General features: G+C 35.8%; 1 protein-coding gene across 1 annotated transcript in view; it reads left to right on the top strand.

Moving 5' to 3' along the window:
• Nucleotides 1-1,038: 1,038 nt before the first annotated feature.
• LOC127221881 (plectin-like) overlaps nucleotides 1,039-23,758 on the top strand; it is a 121,638-nt gene continuing 98,918 nt past the window's right edge. The window contains exons 1-12 of the mRNA XM_051183844.1: nucleotides 1,039-1,170; nucleotides 2,949-3,045; nucleotides 3,622-3,692; nucleotides 7,396-7,492; nucleotides 11,480-11,874; nucleotides 15,006-15,129; nucleotides 17,091-17,304; nucleotides 18,151-18,322; nucleotides 20,272-20,342; nucleotides 20,752-20,869; nucleotides 22,339-22,520; nucleotides 23,127-23,334. Coding sequence (XP_051039801.1) covers nucleotides 1,039-1,170; nucleotides 2,949-3,045; nucleotides 3,622-3,692; nucleotides 7,396-7,492; nucleotides 11,480-11,874; nucleotides 15,006-15,129; nucleotides 17,091-17,304; nucleotides 18,151-18,322; nucleotides 20,272-20,342; nucleotides 20,752-20,869; nucleotides 22,339-22,520; nucleotides 23,127-23,334 — 1,881 coding nt within the window. The remainder of the gene's footprint in view (nucleotides 1,171-2,948; nucleotides 3,046-3,621; nucleotides 3,693-7,395; nucleotides 7,493-11,479; nucleotides 11,875-15,005; nucleotides 15,130-17,090; nucleotides 17,305-18,150; nucleotides 18,323-20,271; nucleotides 20,343-20,751; nucleotides 20,870-22,338; nucleotides 22,521-23,126; nucleotides 23,335-23,758) is intronic.

Genomic DNA, 23,758 nt, shown 5'->3' with positions numbered 1-23,758 from the left:
TTGTGCAACATAGCAGCGTGCAGGCAAACACAGTGCTAGAGAGGAAGCTAAAAGTCCTACATCTTGACCTGTAGGCAACAGGAAGTGATCTGGGCATGACTCGGGCATCTATGAGACTTCAAAGCCTACCCCCACAGTGACACACTTCCTCCAACAAGATCATACCTATTGCAACAAAGCCACACCTTCTAATAGTACCACTCCTTATGAGCTTATGGGGGCCAATTACATTCAAACTACTATAAGGGGGAAGAAAACCTGAAATGAAATGAAAAGCAAAAGATTTTTTTTTAATTTGCCTGTGAATGCATGGGAAGATGTAAGCAATCAATATAATATGCCCAGATGAAGTCCAATCATCTTGCCTATTTATTTCAACATTGCATGCACACACAATGCCCATGCTTTAACAATGTGCTTTTTATCTCCGGCCCTCCTTGATCCTTCATCTAGATCTCCTGACACCAAAGAAGGGGAGATTTGAGATAAATTTTCTAATCCTATTACAATCATATGTAATGATGTGCCATAAGGAACTAAACTTCACAATTTGGTGAAGTTGAACACATTACTTATTTTATTTCTCAACTCATTTCATACAGCTTTGTGAGTAATGGTTGGAAACTAGCCTTCTTGGGTCCCACATGTTATACATTTAGTAATGATTCAATTTGTGCTAATGGGAAATTGACAGTTTTCAGCCCTGAATATTTCTAGAAGCCAGAATCTTGTTTTTTACCCTTTGTCATAAATGAACCCATTCACTGATTATTATGCATATCCTGTTACTATTCCTCCTTCCACCACACACTGTCTCTATGTAAGTATAACCACTGGCAATTTTTAACACATTAGTCTCTTAGGGAACTAATATATTCTCTCTGAGAAGCAAAGAGTTTTGATGATATCCATCCTCTTTGCCCTACTCTTCCAAGATCCACCCCGTCCCCCACCCATGCAGTTTTGTGTGTTTTTTAACCCCATCAAGACCAATTTATACTGTCTAGTCACTCTTGATATGTGACTTTCCACTGGAACATGGTCAACTCATCACCTGTATTTAAGTTCATTTTACTTAAATGCATCCATTTATCAGCAGAGCCAAGGGAAGGAGTGACATCGAGAGAGGAACAGAGAAAACAAGCCAGACATGAAAAAGTTCAGTCGTTGGTATGTTAAATATTTTACTTCAATGTTCTTGTTCTTCTTTATTTTGCTTTGTGAGGCATACTCAGGAAAGTCTATTTTGATTTGAATTCTGTTTTTTATATTTATTTTTTTATTTTATTTAATTTTATATAACAAAGTCCAATTAAATGAAAACAAACATTTATACACAATATTTGGGAATTTGGGCGTCGTTCTTTCCAAGCTACTTCCTGCTGGTAAGGGGCGCTGTCTTGGGGGGATTCGAAGAAGATTCAGATATCCTGGCTGTAGTCTGTAGGGCTGTTTTGTCCAGTTGTTTTGAATGTAGGATTAGCTTGTACTCTGTTTCAGGCGGTCTGGCGTGATCAAACCTCATCAGTCTGGAAGGAATCCACATCTTTTCATTTTCTGTGGAAATAAAAATAGAAATCCTTTTCCCCAGTAACTTGTCCTTCAACTTAAATTTTGGAGTCAAAGCATTTTTTTAATTTAACTTATTGTTTTACATATCGATCCCAGTTCCCTCTGTCTCCCTCCCTCCCCCCCAACCCTCCCTCCCTCCTTCCCTCCCTTTTACCCTCTCTGCCCTCTCACATGCACTCTAAACACCCTCTCCTCCCATCCCCCCACCCCAATTCCATGTGTAGGGCAATGCCATCCAGTTGGGGTCATGTAGATCTGACAGGTCCTGTGAAGTAGGGAACATAGTTGAACAGATGTCTTTGTTGCATGGATGTGAATCCTTTGGGTATATGCCTAAGAGGGGGATTGCCGGGTCCTGTGGTAAACTAATTCCCATTTTCCTGAGGAACCGCCATACTGATCTCCAAAATGGCTGTATGAGTTTGCACTCCCACCAGCAGTGGAGGAGTGTTCCACTTTCTCCACATCCTCTCCAACATAAGTCATCACTGGTGTTTCTAATTTTAGCCATTCTGGCAGGGATAAGATGGTATCTCAAAGTTGTTTTGATTTGCATTTCCCTGATAGCTAAGGATGTGGAGCATTTTCTTAAGTGTCTTTCAGCCTTTTTGATTTCCTCCATTGAGAATTCTTTCTTCAGTTCTGTACCCCATTTTTTAATAGGGTTATTTGGTGTTTTGTTGACTAGTTTCTTAAGTTCTTTGTGTATTTTGGAGATCAGCCCTTTGTCGGATATAGGTTTGGTGAAAATCTTTTCCCTTGATTTGAATTCTTTATGGCACTATGAAGTTTATACATACTGAGCTATAGGTAACTTTCAGAAACATATTTGGCAACAGAATGAAGATGCTATCTATTTAAATATATGAGGATTCTTGGAATATCCTAAGAATCATGTGGAGCTAAACTACTCTCATGTAAATACTAAATTGTGACTATTTGTTAGTGTTTTTTGTATGTGATACTTTAATTTTTAAATTATCAGCATAAATAATCTTCAATGCTTCTTTATTAGTTGGCATGTGTTGGCAATCACTATTCTATTAAAATGTTCCTTGTGGCTTTATATATTTGTTTGTGTGTTCAATAAGTGATCATATGAAGTTAAACACAAGGCGTGGGAACTAGTGCTTCCATTAAGAAATAGGCTAGTGACTGGGCAGTGGTGGTGCACACCTTTAATCACAGCACTCGGGAGGCAGAGGCAGGCGGATCTTTGCGAGTTTGAGGCCATCCTGGTCTACACAGCTACACAGAGAATGCCTGTCTCAAAAAACAAACAAAAAAGAACAAAAGGCTAGCTTCTGTAGAAATGAAGAACTCAACTATTCTTAGAACTTATAAGGATATTTCTTACTTTGTGTTAATTTTAACAGATTGTCTCTGAGCATCTTCCACAGCACCAGGATGTGATTAATTTAGCTGTTACTACAGAACAAAGAAGACAAAATAAGACAACCACAGTAATGAATGGTAAGATCTACATTTTATAAATACCCACTGAAGCAATATCAAGCAAATCATGAGAACCAATACATGTCAGTGGACAATGATGTTTACCTGCAGTAATACATAGTAAGACTCAGTGCATCCATGTCTTGCCTCAGTAGGCACCCATACATACATGGTTTACTCTTAGACAGATCCACACATGCAGACATAAATAAAAATAAAATCTTACAGTTCACATATAAAATAAATTTTTTTAAGATTTTGAAAAGAAATATAAATAAATATTATCATACCATAACCAAATTTTATTGTTTCTCTACCTATTCATAAAGTTATCCTGCATTATCTCCTTATAACTTGTATTATTTTAACTACTTCAGCTCTAGTGGAGTGTCATTTCAGTCAAATACTTTTGAAAACCAATGGCAAATAAAAACATCCTGTAAAAAATTTAAATATTCAACTAAACATTAAGTATAATTCAACTTACAATTTATAAAGATAAAAATTTGGTGCTTATAGCCAGTTTTAATTATTTTTATTTCAATAAAATACATTTATCTGCCATTTTGTTATAGTATGTGCATTTGTCAACAGGTCCATCTGAAGAAGAGACTTCAACAGAAAATGCAGGAAAGTGTGATAGCCGTGAAAGTGTTCAGTCATCGGTAGGTAATAATTTAAGCTGAAGGTTTTAATGCAGTTTTAATAAGATAGCATATGCAAATAAAATTATGTATCAGGTTATCTTGTAGGACAATTGACCTTATTTAAAATTTAGTATTAAGATATTTTGACCCATTACTATTCTTAAATAGTCTTAGAGTCTGAGTTTGGAGCAAAACATCATCTTTCCATTTTTTAGCCAAATTTCTTCCTGAAAATTACCTGAGCGCCTGATTGTATGAATTCAATAACATGATCAATAATTAAGTTATAAGTAAATATTTTAAATTTTAGTGTTTTACCTTGTGGTGGCATGGTACGGGGGGTGGGGAGGAAGTGAAATGAGAGAATAGAGATGTGTGCTAAGCACACATACACATGTCTATAAAGGTTGGAGGTCAATGTCTGAGTCCATATTCTATTGCTCTACACTGCATTTATTGAGGCAAGGTCTCCAATTGAACATGATCTCATAAATTGCCTAGAATGTTCCCAGGACTTGAAAGTGGAAACATGCTGCCATGCTTGGCTTATTTTTGTGGGTGCTGAATCAAGCCCTCATTCTTCTTCTATAGACAATTGCCAACAAAAATATCATCACATTTCAAATTATAAAGAAGACTTAGGTGATGCCCTTACAATTGTGTTAGCATTAAAGGATGATCATTCTCAGTCAGTCAAAAAGATTTCTATTTCAGACTACAGTCAGTACTTCCAAACTCAAAAGTTGAATTCTGTCTTTATGATCTCTATATGACTTTTATGTGTCCATTGATGGAGAAAGTAGACTCATATGGTGTGCTTATTAACATACAGGAAAATTTGCTCATCTGGCATTTTGGGGTGAGCATATAAAAGTTAGCTTTCTATCTTATCTTGATTTTAATGATGTAAATTGGCAAATACAAAAGTATTGTGCATTGCATTTCATGGACATTCTATGGACTTGGCATAGATAGCATATATTGATATATTTGGGATAAGATTTCTCATTTTTAAGAAATAATTAGTAGATGCTTGCTATAGACACATATTCTAACTCTGCTTGGAATGCTCCAGAACGTGATAAAATATTTTGATATTGAATATCTTCTTCTATTGATAGAAATTACACACTGAGTATTGTAGGTAAGGATCTTTGACATGGTGACAAGCTAAAGGAATAAGTCAAGTGCAAACACTTGTAAGTCACATTACATGCTTACTATGAAGAAGACACAGGTACAAAAAGCATCAATGAAGATTATACCTCTTATTTTGAAGTGGGAAAAAATTCTGTGATCGGGGTAGATGAATATACAAGATTTAAGCTATGTATTAGTGGATGAGAACATATCACCCTCACCAATATCTAGGAGATGACACACTGAGCAGAGGGAAACAGAGGGTCACAATATTTCATTCAGCTCTTTGCATTCTGGAGAGACCTGGAAACAAGAGTGAGTGAGAAAATCTTGTCCCAGTCATCTTTACACTTGCAAAAACTACATAAGAAAATGACAAATTAAGGCACATATCATTACAACACTTGACAAAAAATAAACATACATACACTTCTATTCTTGCTAAGGTTTGGTATTCTTTTCTGAAGATCTTCCTAACAGATCAGTACTATATCTAATATTTTCATGCTGTTGTTTTAATATAACCTAATACGTGTATATTTTAACATTTGTTCATTTTATTAAAGCATTGATCTTATTCTAATATTTATTTTGGGTATGGGAGTATATATAAGAGAGATGAATGTGTGTGGTTGTATATGTCCATATGTGTGTGCTACTGCATGCACACAGGGAACAATTAGGAGGCAGAGGAGGACCTCAGGATCCTGGGCTGTCAAATCAGCTACCCCCTTGACAAAATGTCTCCTGAATGTGGATATCCACTGGGAATCAGCAAACCCCAAGAGTCCTCATGTTTCTGCTGCACATAGTACTAGGTTTATAGGCATGTATGACAATACAAGATTTTTAACAAGTTACTGATATTTCAATATCAGGAGTTTATGTTTGCACAGAAATAAGTCTTCTCCACCAAGGCATCTTCTCAGGCTTCGCATTTATCCCTGCATCTTCCTAGGAGCCTCAAGAATTTTTCCCTGTTTTTATCCACCAGAAAAACTAATATAATATTTTCTTTATTCTTGATCTAACATATTATTTTATGATATATATATTATATATATATCTTATTTCAGCTTCATTCATTGAAATTCCTCTAAATTATTATTACTATATCACACATTACATTTAAGAACATATTTAATAAGATACTTTAAAAAATGTGTTCCTTTTGCTGCATTTCCTTCGTCCTATAATGTTCTGTAATGTTCCCTGACCATGAAAGGTAGACCATTTAGGAACCATCACACCATCAATAAACTTTGATTGTCATTGGTTTCTGTATAAACTATTGTCCAGTGAAGTAAGAAGATTTTTTTCAGTGAAAACTCAGTGCAACACCACTGTATGGGTATAAGCATAAGTATTTAGAAGACAGTTTAAAAATATGACCACTTAGCAAATCAGTGATAGTAGTTTCCCCCCTAAGATGAATCATCTCTCTAGCTATAAGCTCTTGACCAAGCTTATAGAGCAGATATTAGTACCTTTCCATGGAGTGAGCCAAAATCCAACCAGAAAGTTGTTGGTTACCTCCATGACAGGCCTGTCATTATTGGCAGGTAACACTTGTTAAAGAAAAGGTGTCATTTGCTTCAGTAGTGTAGCTTGGGATGGATACATACATATATATATATATATATATATATATATGCTCAGCACTTGCTTCAGTAAAAGCTGCCTACATACACTTAGGCAAGTAACTCTAATTGCACTCAGTGGGTCACACAATAGAAGAAAGGAAAGAAGCCTGGAAGTATGTTAGGAATAAGGGTTACAGTAGAACAGGGAAGGAGGTGAAAGGAAGTCAGGGAGGAGAATGAGGGGTAAAAACAATATATATTTGTTCATTAATATATGAAACTTTCAAACAATTTTTAAAATTTAAAGATTTTATCATATGTATTATAATTTATTGAGGAAAACAACATATAATTTTATATTCAAAACTGTCTGTTGTTGATATATGCTGTCAATGAGTATGTTTCCTCCAGCCTTACATGCTAGGTTTATGTAGTACTCTACAACTTCATGAAAGTAAATGTCAGTACTACATCCTTTATAGATAACCTTTAGAGGCTCTCTACTCAATATTTGGAGTTTCAATATAGCCAGCCATTATTTTCCAGTGTTACCACTTTGAAATAAGAAACTAAGCTGTGTAAGGAGTAAGTTTTCCCGCTGGTCTGGACCCACTGAGGCACCAGCCCCAAATAACACACAGAGACTCTGTATTTGATACAACACTATTGGCCAGTTACTAGTTTCTTATCGGCTAGCTCTGTTTTAAGTATTAACCCATTTCTATTACTTTAAGTATTTCCACGTGGTCTCATCTTACCGGAGAGGGGCTGGCATTATGCTCTCCTCGGTCTTTACATGCTGACTCCTCCCTACTACTTCCTCTCTCTTTCTTGTCTCCTAGTCCCACCTATCTTGCTTTCCTATTAGCCAACAGTGCTTTATTCATTAACCAATAAGAGAAACATATTTACAGAATGACATCTCCCATCAAAGCTATCTTTCCAAGTAACACATGAGAGATCTTTGTTAAAATCTTTCTTGCCTCTGATTTCAACAGATCTTCTCTGAGCCTCTTGCACAGAAGAAGGATGGTGTCTATTTCCCCAGGGCTGAAGATTGGAGAGGAGAAAAGGTAGCAAATGGACAAATGAAAGGTCAGAAGTCTATTTAGCTGAAAGCAATTTAGTGGAGTAATTATCTGTGGGGTCTTCTGGCAGGTAGGGCTGGGGAAGGGCCAGTCCAGCCTTTCTCCTCCCAGGGCTGAGCCCAGGATTGTGAGTGTCAATGACTCAGACCTCCCTGCTCCAAGTTATTGGGGAGAAACATACACTGAGCTTGGAGCCTGTTGAAGCAGGAGCTCCTTTTTGCATCAAGCATGAGCTTATATAAAGTTGAGAAAGCGGGTGGGGACCTCAGGTTGGGGTGAGGTGTAAGGGCCAATTATGATTCACCATGTCAACGGTAGCTAGGCAGAGGCAGTTTTGCTGAGTCACTCTTATATGAAAGTGATAGGCCAAAGACAGGTCACCAAATTCTAGCCAGGCTCAGGAAGGCCTTGCATCTGGGCCTTTTTAGGCCCAACAATAACCCAGACAAAGAGCACTGGTATATGCCACAAGCCAATGAAAACCATTTATTTCACAAAATAGGGAGTTCAAATAGAACTCAAATACTAATACGTGTGATATCAGATTTAGCATAGGCTGCAAATGGGAATGCCATCTTAAATCAATTTCAAAATATTCAAGCTTCTGAGAACTGTTGAACTATAATGAAGAGCAGTGCAAACAAGAAAATTAGTAAGAAATGTGTGAAGTGTGAGGAGATACTAGGCAAATGAAGCAGAAATTCATGATGCTGTGTGTGTGAAAATAATACTAAAATTTGCCCCCTCCCAGTTCAGGAATGGAAGAAGTAGGCATGCAAGACTATTTCAAATAGCAAGCACCATAGTAACAATTTAAAAAAAAATGATAAAGTTATAAAGAACTCAAAAGAGATGTTTGTTATAACATAATAAAATGGTCACAATCAGTGACAACTTTCCATCATGGGTGAGGCTTAAAGGAAGGAAAGCTTGTTAGAAATTAGACCAAGTATTTTCAGATGGAAGGGACATCATAGTCATAGATAAAGGAGGAAAAACATCATTTTTGATATCTAGAAAAAAGATTGTTTACATATAAGTGCTGAGATAGGAAATGATGTTTCTGTGGTGTCCAAAATATTTCTGTGGCATTTAAAATGTTGTCTCCATTCAGTCATTGGTGATGTACGCCTTTAATCCTAGCAGGCAAAGGCAGGTGGATCTCTATGAGACTGAGACCAGCCTGGTCTACAGAGTGAATTCCAGGTCAGCTGAGGATAGCTAAGGCTGCAAAGAGCAACCCTGTCTTAAAAAACAAAAAGCTATCTCTGAGGGCTTGTTCATAGTGTCTGCCCAAGTGGAGTGCTGATATGTTTAGTATTTCCACTATCTATTGAAAGTGTGTATCCAAGAAAGGATAGTAAAGACTGGGCCTAATCAATTTCTTTTAAAAATAAAACTTGGATTTTTAATTTTTTTACATGTGTTTATTTGTTCATTCATTTATTATGTGTTTGTGTTTTGTGGGTTACAGGGGCACATTATTGCAATTTGAAGGAGTCTGTTCTCTCTTTCCACTATGTTGACCCTGGGCATCAAACTTAGGTTATTAGTATTGTCAGCAAGTATCTTTTTTTTTTTTTTTTACCTACTGAGTCATCTTGAAACTCTATGTTATAAAAACTGTCATATGATTGAATTTCTCTTTATACTATGTTTGGGTTTTCAGCAGAACCAAGCCTGTATTTTACATCCAGAGAAGAACAGTACCAGGATGACAGCATCAATAACAGTCAGCCATTGGTGTGTGATTTTTCAATTTAAAATTCTCATTTAATGTGCTTTGTTTAATAATGTAGCACTGATCAAATGAAATAACATTTTATACTTCACTGCAGAATTTATAGATAATGTTTAATATTTAATTTGAAAAATGCTGAAATATATATAAAATTACAATAATAAAAATTCTTCCTTTGAAGTGAGGGAAATTTTTAAATTTTTGCATTCTATGTATAGGCCTCCTATCATGATAAAGTAATATCATATTTGGATCTTATTATTTACTAATTGACACTGTGAATAGTGTAACAGATGGCACCAGAGTTGTGTTTATGGTTTGGGAATCATTCCTATCAGGTCAAATTGTGCTGATTCTTATTAACATTTAGTATCTGCAATGTCAAAAATGCAGTTTTTCCTTCTTGTCAGTGACTGACTTCAGCATTTATACTATAAGAGAGTACTGAGTCATAAGATCAGTTCAGCTGTCTAGGATAAGAAAATGACATCTTCCAGAAAGGGACAGTTGATATTTCAATGTAAAGAATGGCATCTTAATGTATTTCATTTCAATGTACAAATTTGGCAATTTTTATCCAACTGTTGTAATCTGATAAATGGAATAAATACAATATATTAGGTTGAACTCATACAGATCAGCTCATATTGGTACAAAAAAAACTGTCATAGCATACAATTTAAATTACAGTGTAGGAATTTTATTTCTTTTGAGGCTGAATTGACTTTGGTCCCTAACTAGTTTAAAATGTACCTATTCTCCAGTTATAGGACTTAGGATAAATGGGTTAAAGTAACTGTAAATGCTCACAACTTAAAGATATTGTATAGTAAATATTTTATAGGAGAAGCCTTTATAGTGTTTCAACCATTTAACTTGATTTTGGTAAATTTCACACAATTAATTAAGTTCATTCCAAAACTGTGAAGAGTTAAGATTGTTGTTCATATTTTAATTCTGACTTAGGCTAAGGTAAATTTCTCTTTATTTCAGAGTGTTTGTCAGCATTTGGGGAGCAGATAAAAAATATAGTATGAAGCTTAAGAGATGAATTTCATTTAGTTTCCTAGTTTGTCTTTTAACATGACCATGATTACTTATGGCTAAATTTATTATATTTTAAGTGAATTGTGAATTTTGTTTTTTTAAGACTTAGCCTAACAGTGTACTTAATATTCAATCAAACTAATGTTTATATTCCATCTTCCAAAAGAAAATTTCTCAGAAGTCAGAACTAACTAAGGTTTGTGACAGAGGTGATACTGTACCTCTAGCCATCCCTCAAGTATAAAAGCTTGAGGAACTGTTCATCAAAGAAGGACAATTAAAATGAAATAATTATACAACCAATCACACGTCAGCTAAAGGAGAATGAAAACTCACATACACTTGATTCCTTGACCATCTTCAGCCTTTGTATTTATTTTTCAATGAGCATATTAAATGGGGTATTAATTTAGGTTAAAACAATCATTTGTTACTGGAGCTACACAATGTTGAATTCTCCAAATGGACTCTTATTAACGTGAGATGAAATCTTGCCAGGAAAACCAAAAAGGTGTCTACTTTTATACATCCTGACCAGTTTCCCTTTCCTTCTCTCATTCCCTTCTCTCCACCCACTCCCCCATCCACTCCTCCACTGTTTCTATTCAGAAAGTGACAGATCTCCTATGGGTAGCAACAAAGCAAGGCATATCAAGTTGTGGTATGACTAAGTTCCTCCCCTTGTATTAAAACTGAGCAAGGCGACCCAGTATGAGGACTAGGTCCCCAAGAGCCAGCCGAAGCATTAGGGCAGGTCATGCTCCTGTTGTTAGAGTTTCACAAATAGACTAAGCCACACAACTGTCACAGATACACACATGTCTTTTCACGTTGCTTTTTACACAGCTGTGTCTTACAGACAGTGAACATTTTACACAGAAAACAGTGATTCAAAAGAAAACTATGAGGTGAAAAATTCTTTAATGACACTACTAAACTACATACAAAACAGGTCTTATTAATTAAAATGATCAAAATGGAACTGGGTTAAGTGACAGAAGTTGAGAAAAGCAAAGTTATTTTTATTAAAAGGTGTTAGAATTCTTAGTAGCAAACTTCTGTTGCAGCTTAAACAAAAGAAGACAGGACTCAGCAACAGGATGGACATAGTGGAAAATCCATCGTATGGCAACACTCCTAGTGCCACTGCTGCCACCACCAATGATGATGATGATGATGATGATGATGATGATGATGATGATGCAGCTACTACTGATGCTGCTGATGCTTATGCAGCAGCTGCTGATGTGGCTGCTGCTGATACTGCTGCAGCTGCTACTGATGCTTCAGCTGCTACTGATGTTGCAGCTGCTACTGATGTGGCTGATGCAGATGCAGCTGCTACTGCTGCAGCTGATGCTGATGCAGCTGATGCTGATGCAGCTGCTACTGCTGCAGCTGATGCTGATGCAGCTGATGCTGATGCAGCTGCTACTGATGCAGCTGATGCTGATGCAGCTGCTACTGATGCAGCTGACGCTGCTTCCCCCAATGATGATGAAGACAATGATTCAACAGCTGCTGCCCTTTCTGGTAATGGTACTAGACATGAATTCATCCTACAAAGGCATTGTGGGAAGGCTGGTAACCACCAGTTTCCAGTAACAACAAAAAAGCATGTTGTGTAAGTATGGTAATATTTATTAGAGCATCATTGCTATTGTCCTAAGAAACTAATTTTCATTTGGCCTAGTGTTCATGTTTAACAGATTCCATGTTTTTACTAGGGAAGTTCAGTCTGGCACTGACATCAAAAAATATAATGGGATAACATTGTTCCCCACTATACTGATGCCTATTTTATTAAAAAGATAATGGCAGGGCTTAAGAGTTGGAGAAGATGGTTTTCTGTGACAGTGTTGTTAACTGAAGTGGACAAATACTTTTGTTTTTTTGAGAAAGGGTTTGCCTGTGTTACTTTGTAGTCTGTTCTGGAATTCACTCTGAAGACCAGGCTGCCCTCAAACTCATAGAGATTCACCTGCCTCTGCCTACTGAGTGCTGGGATTAAAGGCGTGTGCCACTACTAACTGGCTCAACAAGTAATTGTTGAAGTATAAATTTGTAACAGATGTGCATGTCTCTTTCACAGTATCTTTTATACCCACAGCTTCACTTCCACAATCATGTCTTTTGTGGGTACATAACTAAGATTCTAATTTAACAGTCACATGTTTGGGTGTCAAGTTGACAAGGAATGAGGTAGTCATAGTTATGCTTTCATTTGCATTTCCCTGATAGCTAAGGATGTTGAGCATTTTCTTAAGTGTCTTTTAGCCTTTTTGATTTCCTCTATTGAGAGTTCTCTACTCAGTTCTGTATCCCATTTTTTAATATGGTTATTTGGTGTTTTGTTGACTAGTTTCTTGAGTTCTTTGTATATTTTTGAGATAAGCCCTTTGTCAGATGTAGGATTGGTGAAGATCTTTTCCCCAGTATGTGGGCTGTCGTTTGGTCTTGTCAACTGTGTTCATTGCCATACAGAAGCTTCTAAGTTTGAGGAGTTCCATTTGTGGGAGATGCTTTCCTCCTCCTGGTGTATACTTTTTAGCTGTTTCATCGAAAATCAGGTGTTCATAGGTGTGTGGGTTAATGTCAGGATTTTCGATTCCATTCCATTGGTGTACCTGTCTACTTTTGTACCAATACCAGGCTGTTTTCAGGACTATAGTTCTGTAGTAAAGTCAGGGACGGTGATGCCACTTGAAGTTCCTTTATTTTATAGGGATGTTTTGGCTATCCTGGGTCTTTTGTGCATTGTTCTGCTTCCATGAGTTTGTAGGGTTTCTGCAATTTGTGTTGTTGAATTCCAACTTTAAAGCATGGTGGTCTGATAAGATACATGGGACTTTTCCAATTTTTTTGTATCTGCTGAGGTTTGTTATGTTGCCTAGTAATGGTCAATTTTAAAGAAGGTTCCGTGTGGAGCAGAGAAGAAGGTATATTCTTTTGTGTTTGGATGGAATCTTTTATAGATGTCTGTTAAACCTAATTGAGACATAGCTTCTCTTAGTTATTTTTTTTTCTTTTTTAAGTTTCTGACTGGTAGTCTGTCTAGCAGTAAGAATGGGGTGTTGAAGTCTCCCACTGTGAGTATTTGAGGATTTATGTGAGCTTTGAGTTTTAGTAGCGATTCTTCTACGAATGTGGGTGCCTTTGTACTTGGGGCATAGATGTTCAGAATTGAGACTTTGTGCTGATGGATTTCTCCTGTGATGAATATGAAATGACCATCTTCATCTCTTTTGATTGATTTTGGTTTGCAGTCTAAGTTGTTAGATATTAGGATAGCCACACCATTTGATTGGAAGATCTTTTCCCAGCCCTTTATCCTTAGGTAATATCTGTCTTTGAAGCTTAGATGTGTTTCTTGTATGCAGCAGAAGGATGGATTCTGTCTCCATATCCATTCTGTTAGCCTGTGTCTTTTTATAGGCGAGTTAAGACCATTAATGTTGAGGGAAAGTAAAGACCATTGATTGTTAATGCTTGTTTGTTTTAGATTTGTTGTTGGCAGTGGTATTGTGAATATATTTGTCCTGCTTTACCCTTGGGTTCTGGTGAACTGGGATTATCTATTGTCTATGTCTTTGTGAGCGTTAATGTAAATTTTTTTTTACTTTTTTTGAGATTTCCATCCACTAGTACTATATTTACACCCCTCCCTCTCCCTGCTCCAACTCCTCCAATGTTTCTCAACTCTTTCTCAAGTTCATAACATCTTCATAATTATTATTTAGTTTGCTCACAGTACATGTGTTTACTGGTGACCACTTGGGATTGGATAGCCTGTCAGCGAGACTGTGCTGGGAAAAACTGATCCTACCTTGCAGCAACCATTTATTAGCTGTAGTTCTTCATCTCTCTGCACTTAGTGAAGGACCTTAGTCTTTTTTCTCCCAGTCCTTTCATTTATAAAATACTGTTGTTTGCCACACATAATTGTTAAGAGAATTAAACTACATTTAGACAGCAGTGGACACTCTGAACAAGCTAACTGCTATCTCCACTACAAGAGAATTGACCTTCTTTGGGGTTTTATGTAATATTCTTCAACTGGGGCTAACATCCATAAAGATTTACTTTTATGGAAAATGATAATAACAAAAGTCAACATATTACTTTCCATGAAATAATAGTAGCAATATCATATTTTTGTTGCATTCACTGTCAGAAATTTTGCTCAGAATTTAATTATTTAAATGATTTTAGTGTTTGTTTTTCCTTAATGTTACTTTCTGTTTTAACAGGACCTCCCTTGTAGAAGCCTATCATATTTGAAATAATTTATGAACTTCTGAGTAGGATAAATTTCAAATGTATGGGTTTTCTACAAACAATAGCTCTCAATATTATCTGTGCTTTTCATATTTAAATATTGAACAGACATTTCTGCCTTCTTTGTAGGCTAAATAAGAAAAGATGTGATGAGAAGAATAAGGTACTGTAAAAGTAAATTTAAAACAGTATTTTGCTCAAATAATTTATAACAAAGTTGATACATTATAAAATGTGTGTGAAGTACATCATAAAGACTAAACTAAAAAAGATCTAAATATTTTGTTATCTGAAATTTATATTGAAGTAGTGATAATCTTTTTTGAAAAATCAGTTCCCTTCATATCTATAAGAGATTCTAATCACAATGATGTATAGCTAATATATTGATACATTTTCCATACAGTATAAGAATTTGAGGATGTTCCTAATAGTAATATTGTTTATTTTGTAGGCTGTAGAACACCTGGATGCTATGGATGATCACCAGTTATCTGAACCAGTCTCTGAGGATGACGATTTGTCTGATTTTGACAATATATTGATGATAGTTAACCAATTCCAAATGAACTATAAAGGTAAAGCTACTGCATAAATGTAAGACCTTTAGTATTAATGCTAAGGCAACCTTCAAATTCAGAATTTAGGGTTGTCCATAGAGTACTGTTATCTAGATAAAGTTTTTGGTTTCGTTTGTGACTTAAGCATTCATGTTAACATATTATTTTTTCTTCACATGTTTGAAGATGTTGGCTTTTCACTAAGCCTTACTTTTGGAAACTGTATTATAAGTAAGGAGTCTATTTCAGGTTGGGGCCATTTCTGGAATCCTTTCTCTTCTTTTATTGTAATAGTGCCATTCAGTTTGAGTTACTGTGGTCCGTAGCATAACTATAAGTCAGCATTGATACTACTCCTCAGAATTACTTTGGCTATTTAAATTCATTTTGAATTCTAACTTTTTTCTCATTCCATTAAAAATTTCATTGGGGTTTAGGAAGAGATTGTACTACTTTACAAGTCATTTTCATAAATATATCTGTTTTATAAAGTAAGGTATAATATTCTGTCAGTCTGAGCATTCTCCTCATCTTCTGCTGCCTTCTTCAACTTTTATCATTTCAGTGAAAAAATTAGTATCTTTAATAATTGCAACATTTAGTTTGTAGCTGATTTCTCTGTTGCCACAATGTATGCAACTCTAAATCAGTTAATACATTTTCAACATGATTCTTCCCCCTCTTTTTGCCCACCCTTACTATAATTCTGTCCAAAACATGAATGGTTGAGAAATACATTCATCTATGGATATAACGACAAGTTCTTGGGAGTAGATTTAATACTATGTCCAGTTAGCAGAGTAGTATATTCTCCACTAAGGTCTATGACCTTTCCAGCTACAACTTCTTGGCTCAGAAATGGTACCAGATGTGGGTTTCATTTTGTGGAGTAAGGCTTAGAACCAATCAAAGAGTGGCTGATCATTCCCACAATACTCATGCCACTATTTTACCACTCAGCATCTTACTAGGCCAGGCACTGGTTATAGCTCTTGGGGTTCACAGCTGGATAAGATAGGTGATTTTTCTCCTCTGGGACCATGCACAGTACCCTCCAGTACTATGAAAGCTAGCAAACAGGGATTGATCTTCCAGATCAGTAATAGCCTAATGTGTCTAAATGCTACGACTAAGCTTCATGGTGTCTTCAGAAATAGAGTCTGACTGTCAAATTCTGCAGGACAATCATAACATTGGCAACAACTTGTAATATTTTGTGACCTTTGGGACTTCACTGGCCAATTCCAAAAGAGTTCATCTGTTTCTGGCACTGGGCTTTTTATTTGTTAGCCTGTAGTGTTTAGTAGGGGCACTGTTGTTCTGTTAAAGGGTGACTCCATTTCCATTTAGCACATTCTCTCTCTCTCTCTCTCTCTCTCTCTCTCTCTCTCTCTCTCTCTCTCTCTCTCTCTCTCCATATATGTGTATATATATGTATATATATACATATATATATATATATGTACATATAGTTCTATATTCCATTTCCAGCTCTCACATTCTTTGTAGTGTTTTATTTGTTTGTGTAGTACAATCAGAGTCTATTTCTAGTTCTTTCTTAGAAGGATATTGCAACAAAGTTCAAGCCCACTATTTATATTAGCTAGGGTCTTCTTCACCTTCTGAATAGATGTTTACTATTCATCCTTTAATTCCTAGTGTATCAATCTCCTTCTGTGGAAAATCTTCCTGGCCATAGCAAGAAAAGATACTCTATGGGACCACAGGACTCTGCTTTGGCATAGTATCCATGTATATTTATAATGTTCATTTTTATCTGTCTTCTCCATCAAATTTAAGCTAAGTAAAGCAGTTAATTAGTCTGCCTTATCTGAAAAATCTTAGTATAATGTGCTACAGACTATAGTCATTCAGTCTGCATTTGTTTGCCATGAATGACAGAATATGAAAACGTACAAACCTTTGTATGCAGAAAGTGCTCATGCATTTAATTTCTACCTACCCTTTTCCTGATGTAGATTCTGGAAGACTGTTGGAAATCCAGGATGCAGTTCATTCATACAAAATGAAAATAGAACAAAAACAAAGTCACTCAGAGTTACTTACAGAAAAAAGTAAGAGAATGGAAAACCAAGCTAATGAAGTGCTAAAGAAACCACAAGAAACAGAAAAGGAGAAATCACAGCTCAGACATAAAACTACAGAGCAGCAACTAGAGCTCGTTGGTGTGGGGTATGATTAAGTTTATTTAAGTTAAAGAAGTGTGAACAGTTAGGGCAGACTACTGATTTTTATGAGAAAAGTTTTAAGTGCTGCATTGCCTTCTGGCATTCTTCCATGTTTCTCAATTTGAAAAAAGTCTATGAAGTTCATTAGCCCATTTGTTGGTTGAATGACTTCAGGGTTGGTACTTAATTTTAGAATTACATTGGAATATACAACTGTGTCCTTTGCAAATGGGTATTTTGACATCTTCCTTCCTTTCCTATGTTCTACCCTTTAAACTATTTCTCTTGTCTTACTGCTCTGACTGAATCTCTCTCTCTCTCTCTCTCTCTCTCTCTCTCTCTCTCTGTGTGTGTGTGTGTGTAGTTTAAAATTATATATGCATATATAATTTTATTTTGTTTTATATATATAATTTTAATCTATATAGCACATAGTACCTTTAAAGAAGCAATTGGGTTTTTGTCCATATTGTTTTCCCCCTTATCAGCAATGAGAAACTTCATTTTTCTGTTAATTCAAAAAAGCTCATTATTAGTATTTAAGAAAGACAATGCTTTAGCAGCAGCAACAAAACACATATTTAATTTTCAACTTTTCACTCTACTGAAAAATTTAAAAGATCCTCTTCTGTAGTCACAGCATTGCTAGTAACAGAGCCTGATCAATTCCCTTAATAGTTCTTTGTTATAAATTTTCTATTCCACATATCCTTTGGAGAGACTGATTGACTTGTGAAAGCAGGGATGACATTGTAAAGGAAAGCACTTGACAACATAAAATGCTGTACAATAAAAAATAAGCTTGCTTTCTATCAAAATGAATTTTAATGCCAGCCTGTTCAATTTGCAGATTGGCTGGAAAACAAGAAACACAATCAAGAAATGCTCATTATCTCTATGAAAAAATTAAGAAGCAATTAACTGAAAAAGAAGAGCAACATAAAAAAGAAAAACAGCAACTTGAAATGTGCCTTATAGCACAAGACATGGAACTGAGGCATCTCAGAAATGACATGAGGAAGGTAAATTTACTGGTGAAAATTCATACTTCTAATTTTTCTCAATTATGTGACATAATCTTTACATGTTTAGTAAGGGAGTCCGGTTTGTTTAAGATAAGACCATGATCAGGGAATGGGTATCCTGTAATATTTAGCACTGTGTGAACACTGTAAGTATGTGCTTGATGAATTTGAGATGTTTACTGTACCGTTATAGTGCACCATCTCATGTGGGCTCTGCTGTGCATGTGGGCAGCTTTTAAGCAAACTTTGATGTGTGCCATGAAAGTGTACTGTATTTACATCACCTGGAAATCAAATTCAGAGATTTTAATTTGTAAACTATCCATTGTAAATCTTGGCCTTCAAGTCCTGCTTTATATGTTTGCCAAGTGAAAGAATGGAAAGTAAGTTGGGTTTAATCCACCCAACTTTAAGTTACTTTAAGTATTTTTATTGAAATATATCCTGTCTAGATTTTAAAACTTTTCTGAAAAAAATTACAAAGCATGTTTGCCTACACCTAAGAACTGAGAACTTCCTATTGTTTTTATTATATTTTACTTAGTGCTGAATAATTTCATAAGCATATGCAATGTATTTGATCATATCCCTCCTCACTCCCCTCTGCAAATCCCCCTAGATATATGTTCCTCCAAACATCATAAGCTTTTACAGTTAAAGGGTTTTTTTATCTATTCCCCCACCTCTGTGTGTGTGTGTGTGTGTGTGTGTGTGTGTGTGTGTGTATGTCTAGTCAAATCCTTGAAGCTTAATTATAGAGCACTGTAAACTACTTGACTTGGATTCTAGAAAGCAACACAGGTCCTCTAGAAGAAAACAAGTGTTTTTAACTGCTGAGCCATGTCTATATCTATCATTCCTTTTACCATCATCATCATGATTATCATTAACATTTATAATATCATCCCTAACCCAATTGCTGCTACTCACATGCATAGTGTGGGGCCATTCACTGAAGCATGTGCAATCTACTACAGAGTACTACTGAAAGATAGTGTGCATTATTGTGAGTGGAAGTGGAGTTTTGGCTAATGTAACTGCTGAGTGTTTGATGAAGTTCTGGGACTTATACAAAGTTACACATTCTCATTCCTGTCCCTCTCAATAGTGTGCAGCATGTACACAACCTCTTCCTTTCTCAAACATTCTGCCTAAAATTCCAAATTCTGTTAGAACATCTAATGTAACCCTGATTCTAAAGCCAATAGCAAAGATAGACAGTTCCTAATATATCCACAGCCCTCTAAATTCTTTACATAGTTTCCTAGTCCAATCTTCTCTGGAGTCCATTGAATTATGTATTACTATTTCTATTTTACAGATAAGTAAGTTGAGGTATGTCAAATTAACTTCTTCTAAATGCATGGCCAGTGATTATGGAACCATATGTTCACGCATTTCATTTGTTCAGACTCTGCCTCTTACATGCTCCTATGAAGCATTTAGTTACCCAACAGGAGACTGATATATTTCAATTTGCAAGTTACAGTTAATAAAGAGGTGTTTTGAATGTAAAAATAGAAATACTTACCATAATGACATCTTCCAGTTTTGCCCATGATGCCAACTTTGTCAATTAGAATTTCTGAAAATCATTTCAAATGTTAAATGTCATGATAGATAGCTTGACTGCCGCACATGAGAAGTGGACACCAAGAGAATTGTGAGTTTCAGGGCAGCTTAGACTACATAATGAGATACTATCTCAAGAAAAAAAAAAAAAGATTTCAAATTGAAAACCAAGGATAATGTGTTTCAGTCCAAGACCAGGGTCAACAAGCTTTCACTTGAGAGACTGGTTTAGTGAGCCATGAGGTTCCTGTTGCAACAATTCACTAAACTCTGAGGAAGAACATAAAGGTAGGGTAGGATTTCAGCACATGAACAGTTGGTGAGCAGATGTGTGCCTGAGTAGTAATGTGTCCTGTCTTTTTCTTTCCGTTTAGTTGCAAGAAGCACGGGGTCAAGAGACACAGGCTGAAGAGACTGACAGGGCAATGCAGGGACAGCTGCAAAAGTACGGCTTAAAGTCATGTACCAAAGTGCTTGAATATTTTAATACAAATAAGCTACGCGGTCCTGGAAATACAACCCTTGTATGATACATGTATCAGTCTGGGGTCTAGAAAAGTCCTCCATGCATTATTTGCAGTGAGACTTATAGGGTGTGAAATGAGTAAGTTTAACAGCCTAGGGTTCAATCCACAGCAAAACAAAACAAAAAAGAGCTAATGTCTAATTACTCACACCACAGCTTCATTCTTCAAGGTAATTACAAAGCCCAGATGAAAATTAGATGCATTTAGCAAAACCTTTCAAACATTTCATCAGAAATACATACAATTAGGTCCAGATTCAAATGTACCTTACATTTTTGCTGATTTGATAATTAACTTCAGAGTAATTAATGGAAATATGCCTTTTAGGGTTGAACAAGAAATTTTCACATTAGAAGAAACGGTCAAAAAGCAAGCAGAGACAATAGAACAACTTGAGAAAAAGCTATTAAGTAAAGACAAAAGTTTGGTAAGATCTCATAATCTAGTAAGTCAGCCTTTTATTAATTTTCACCACTTTGAATTGGAAATTTTCTTTCTCTAGTTATTGGATGTAGGAATATTCTGGACAACAGTAGAATTCCAGTGGGTAAAAATATTTGTTGTGTTCATATTCTTACCACTAGTGCAAGTGCTGTCAACTATAAACAAGTTGAACAAATCTATATAATTAACTATGTTGATAATAATATGTTAATAGAAAAGATTGCTGTTATTTTAAACCAAAGTTTTAAATATGTAATATTTCACTATGTTCATTCAACAATAAACTCTCAGATTTTGTTTTTATATTTTGTCCATTCTGACAAACAATTGTGCTGGAAATTTGTGTAGATATTTATTTGAGTACTATTACTCAGTACTATTCAAAGTTGACAAAACTTTGAATCTTTCTTAAATCATCTTGGAATCTGAACCTGTCAATGGGTTTGTGGAATTAATTATAATGATTTTTGAGACTTAATAATAGTAATCACTGTTCATAATTGCTTTCCCAGGAAAAGTGTTTTTCTCATTAGAATCTCAAAAAGGAATTAATAAGTGTTGGAGTGGAGAAACAGCTGCTAGGGCAAAGGGCTGTAGTAGAAAATGGACTCCCTTAGTGTTAAGGTTTAGATAATGTTTTTCAATTTACTTTTGTCCATTAACCTTCCTAGGACTTTAGAGTCCATCCATCCTTGGCATGCATTGGTCTATATAATTCTTGAATGCTGATTTATAACTGTCTAATCAAAGGTATATAACTGTTTATCAAAAAGGGAAGATTCTGACACTCATGCATTTTGTTTATGGGAATGGACAAAGTACAATACTCCACTAGGAAAGCATCAGTGCAGTGGGGTCATTGAATCCATGAGTTGGTTTCCTTACCTGATGCTAACAAGGTTCCTAAAGTTCTGTTTAACAGTCTTCTGATACCTAAGGAATGACCTTTGCTGACTGAGCTTTCTTGTGGGTGTAGAAGTGCTGTTGGTTATTGGGATTTGAAAGTCTTGCAGGCAACTTGTGGGGTATGTAAAGCCTTGTTGGGCCTGCTGCTCTTCCAATGTGAGCAAATGTAATACAAAGAAAGAAGAGCTGGGTTCAAGTTCCTCACCCTTTGTGGCTTAATCCTGATGTTATCTCATTTCCTTCATTGAAATCATTTCAACAACCTTTTTTTTCTTAGTTACCAAGGAAAGGAAAATATGGAATGATATATTGATTAATAAGGGTTCAAATCTCCTTCAGACTTAAGCAACTGAAATCAGATGTGTGCCCACACACAATAAAGAATCAATATTTTGTAACTTTGATAAAATGCCATAATCAAGAAAAAATGTATAGCCTATCATTTTTCAACACGTTTATAGTTTCAGCAAAATTATTGTCTAGAGCTACAGAAATGTAATGCACTGTTACTTATGTTACAGTTATTTAATTGTATAACTTCTCAATCATTTTAATTCTTTTCAGACACAAACAAGTCAAGAATTTGTTAATAACATCAGAGAAATGCATGCTACTTCAGTAATGAGATATTTGGATCTCAGAATTCAAAGTCTGGAAAGCAAAATCTCTGAAATGATCCAATCTCATGATGACTTCTTGGCTCTGGAAGACTATAACAAACTTCATCAGTCATATAAACTGAGGGAGTAAGTCAGGTCAAAGAATCATGTAGGATAGTAATTTAGTATATTTTAACAATATAGTATTAAGACATAAAGACTCACCAGAAAGTATAATCTTGGAAAATTATGATGACAAATGTGGGAAGCTAATCAGGATATCATTTCTTCTTTATTGGTACATATACTGGCATGTTCTCTTAGTATTCTCATATTTATCCTGGTTTCTTAGATTTTTTTCAATAAATTTGTTGCTAATTTTAATCAGTATACTTACACTGCTAAAAATTTGCTTGTCAGCATTTATAGAAATATGAGTGTTAAACACCTGAATATTTCTAGAGTGTTGTAACATGAACTCTCCTTGTCAAGGATGACTGACGGCCCCTTCTGGATATTGCCTACCACTGGGTAACCAACTTTGACCCTAAAACCTAGACACAAACCATTCTTTTGATCATGTGCCCTCTCCATAAAGGCACACACATGGCACAGGCAAATATGAACACGGCATGACAAGGGGAGTATCTCACATGGTGCTTCCAGATACTTCCTTCTTCATTGTGTAGTGCTGTGTGGGAGATGGAGAACCAATGAGTTAATGAAATACTATCTGCCTCCCATTCTTCACAGGACTGAAGCTCAGCTGAAGGCAGTCACAGACCAGTTCCACTTGGTGACTCAGCACAACATGTCATTACTAAACATACTTGCCTCAGAGTGTCCCTCTGTCACAAATTTTCACAAGCATTTGGGCAGCCTCTTTACCCAAGAGAACATGGTGACTCCCACTTCAAGCCCACAGTGTTTAAAACAGTACAGAACAGCCAACCTGGGTGTGGTTAGTATTATTAATATTTTTCCCTCTGAGTAATATGATTTGAGTTTTCCATGTGCAAACTACTGAATTGTTTAGTTTTTAAAATGTTTTAAAAATTAGTTCTTACTTATTTAATGTTTTCTAGGGGATAAACAACAGTCATATTGAGGCCAGAGTACAACTTGGGGAAGTTCATGGTCTCTCCCAAACATGTGTTCTCTAAGGCTTTAGAACCCAGTTGGTCAGGTTTGACAGAAGACACTAAGCTGCAGAACCCTAACCCTGGTCCTGTTCAGCATTTCTAGAGTATTAGTTGATAAAAAAAAGGCAAACCCCTGTGTGAATGCATGATGTTAGTAATGGTGTTTTCATTTAGAGTCCATTGCACATAAAATACATAATCAGAAGCAGGCATTTTCCAAAAATGAAATATTTATGGGGCACC

This window comes from Phodopus roborovskii, unplaced genomic scaffold, assembly GCF_943737965.1.
Source record: "Phodopus roborovskii unplaced genomic scaffold, PHOROB, whole genome shotgun sequence".
Taxonomy (NCBI): Eukaryota; Metazoa; Chordata; class Mammalia; order Rodentia; family Cricetidae; genus Phodopus; species Phodopus roborovskii.
The sequence above is the reverse complement of the archived record's forward strand: the minus strand, read 5'-3'. Positions and strand labels throughout refer to the sequence as shown.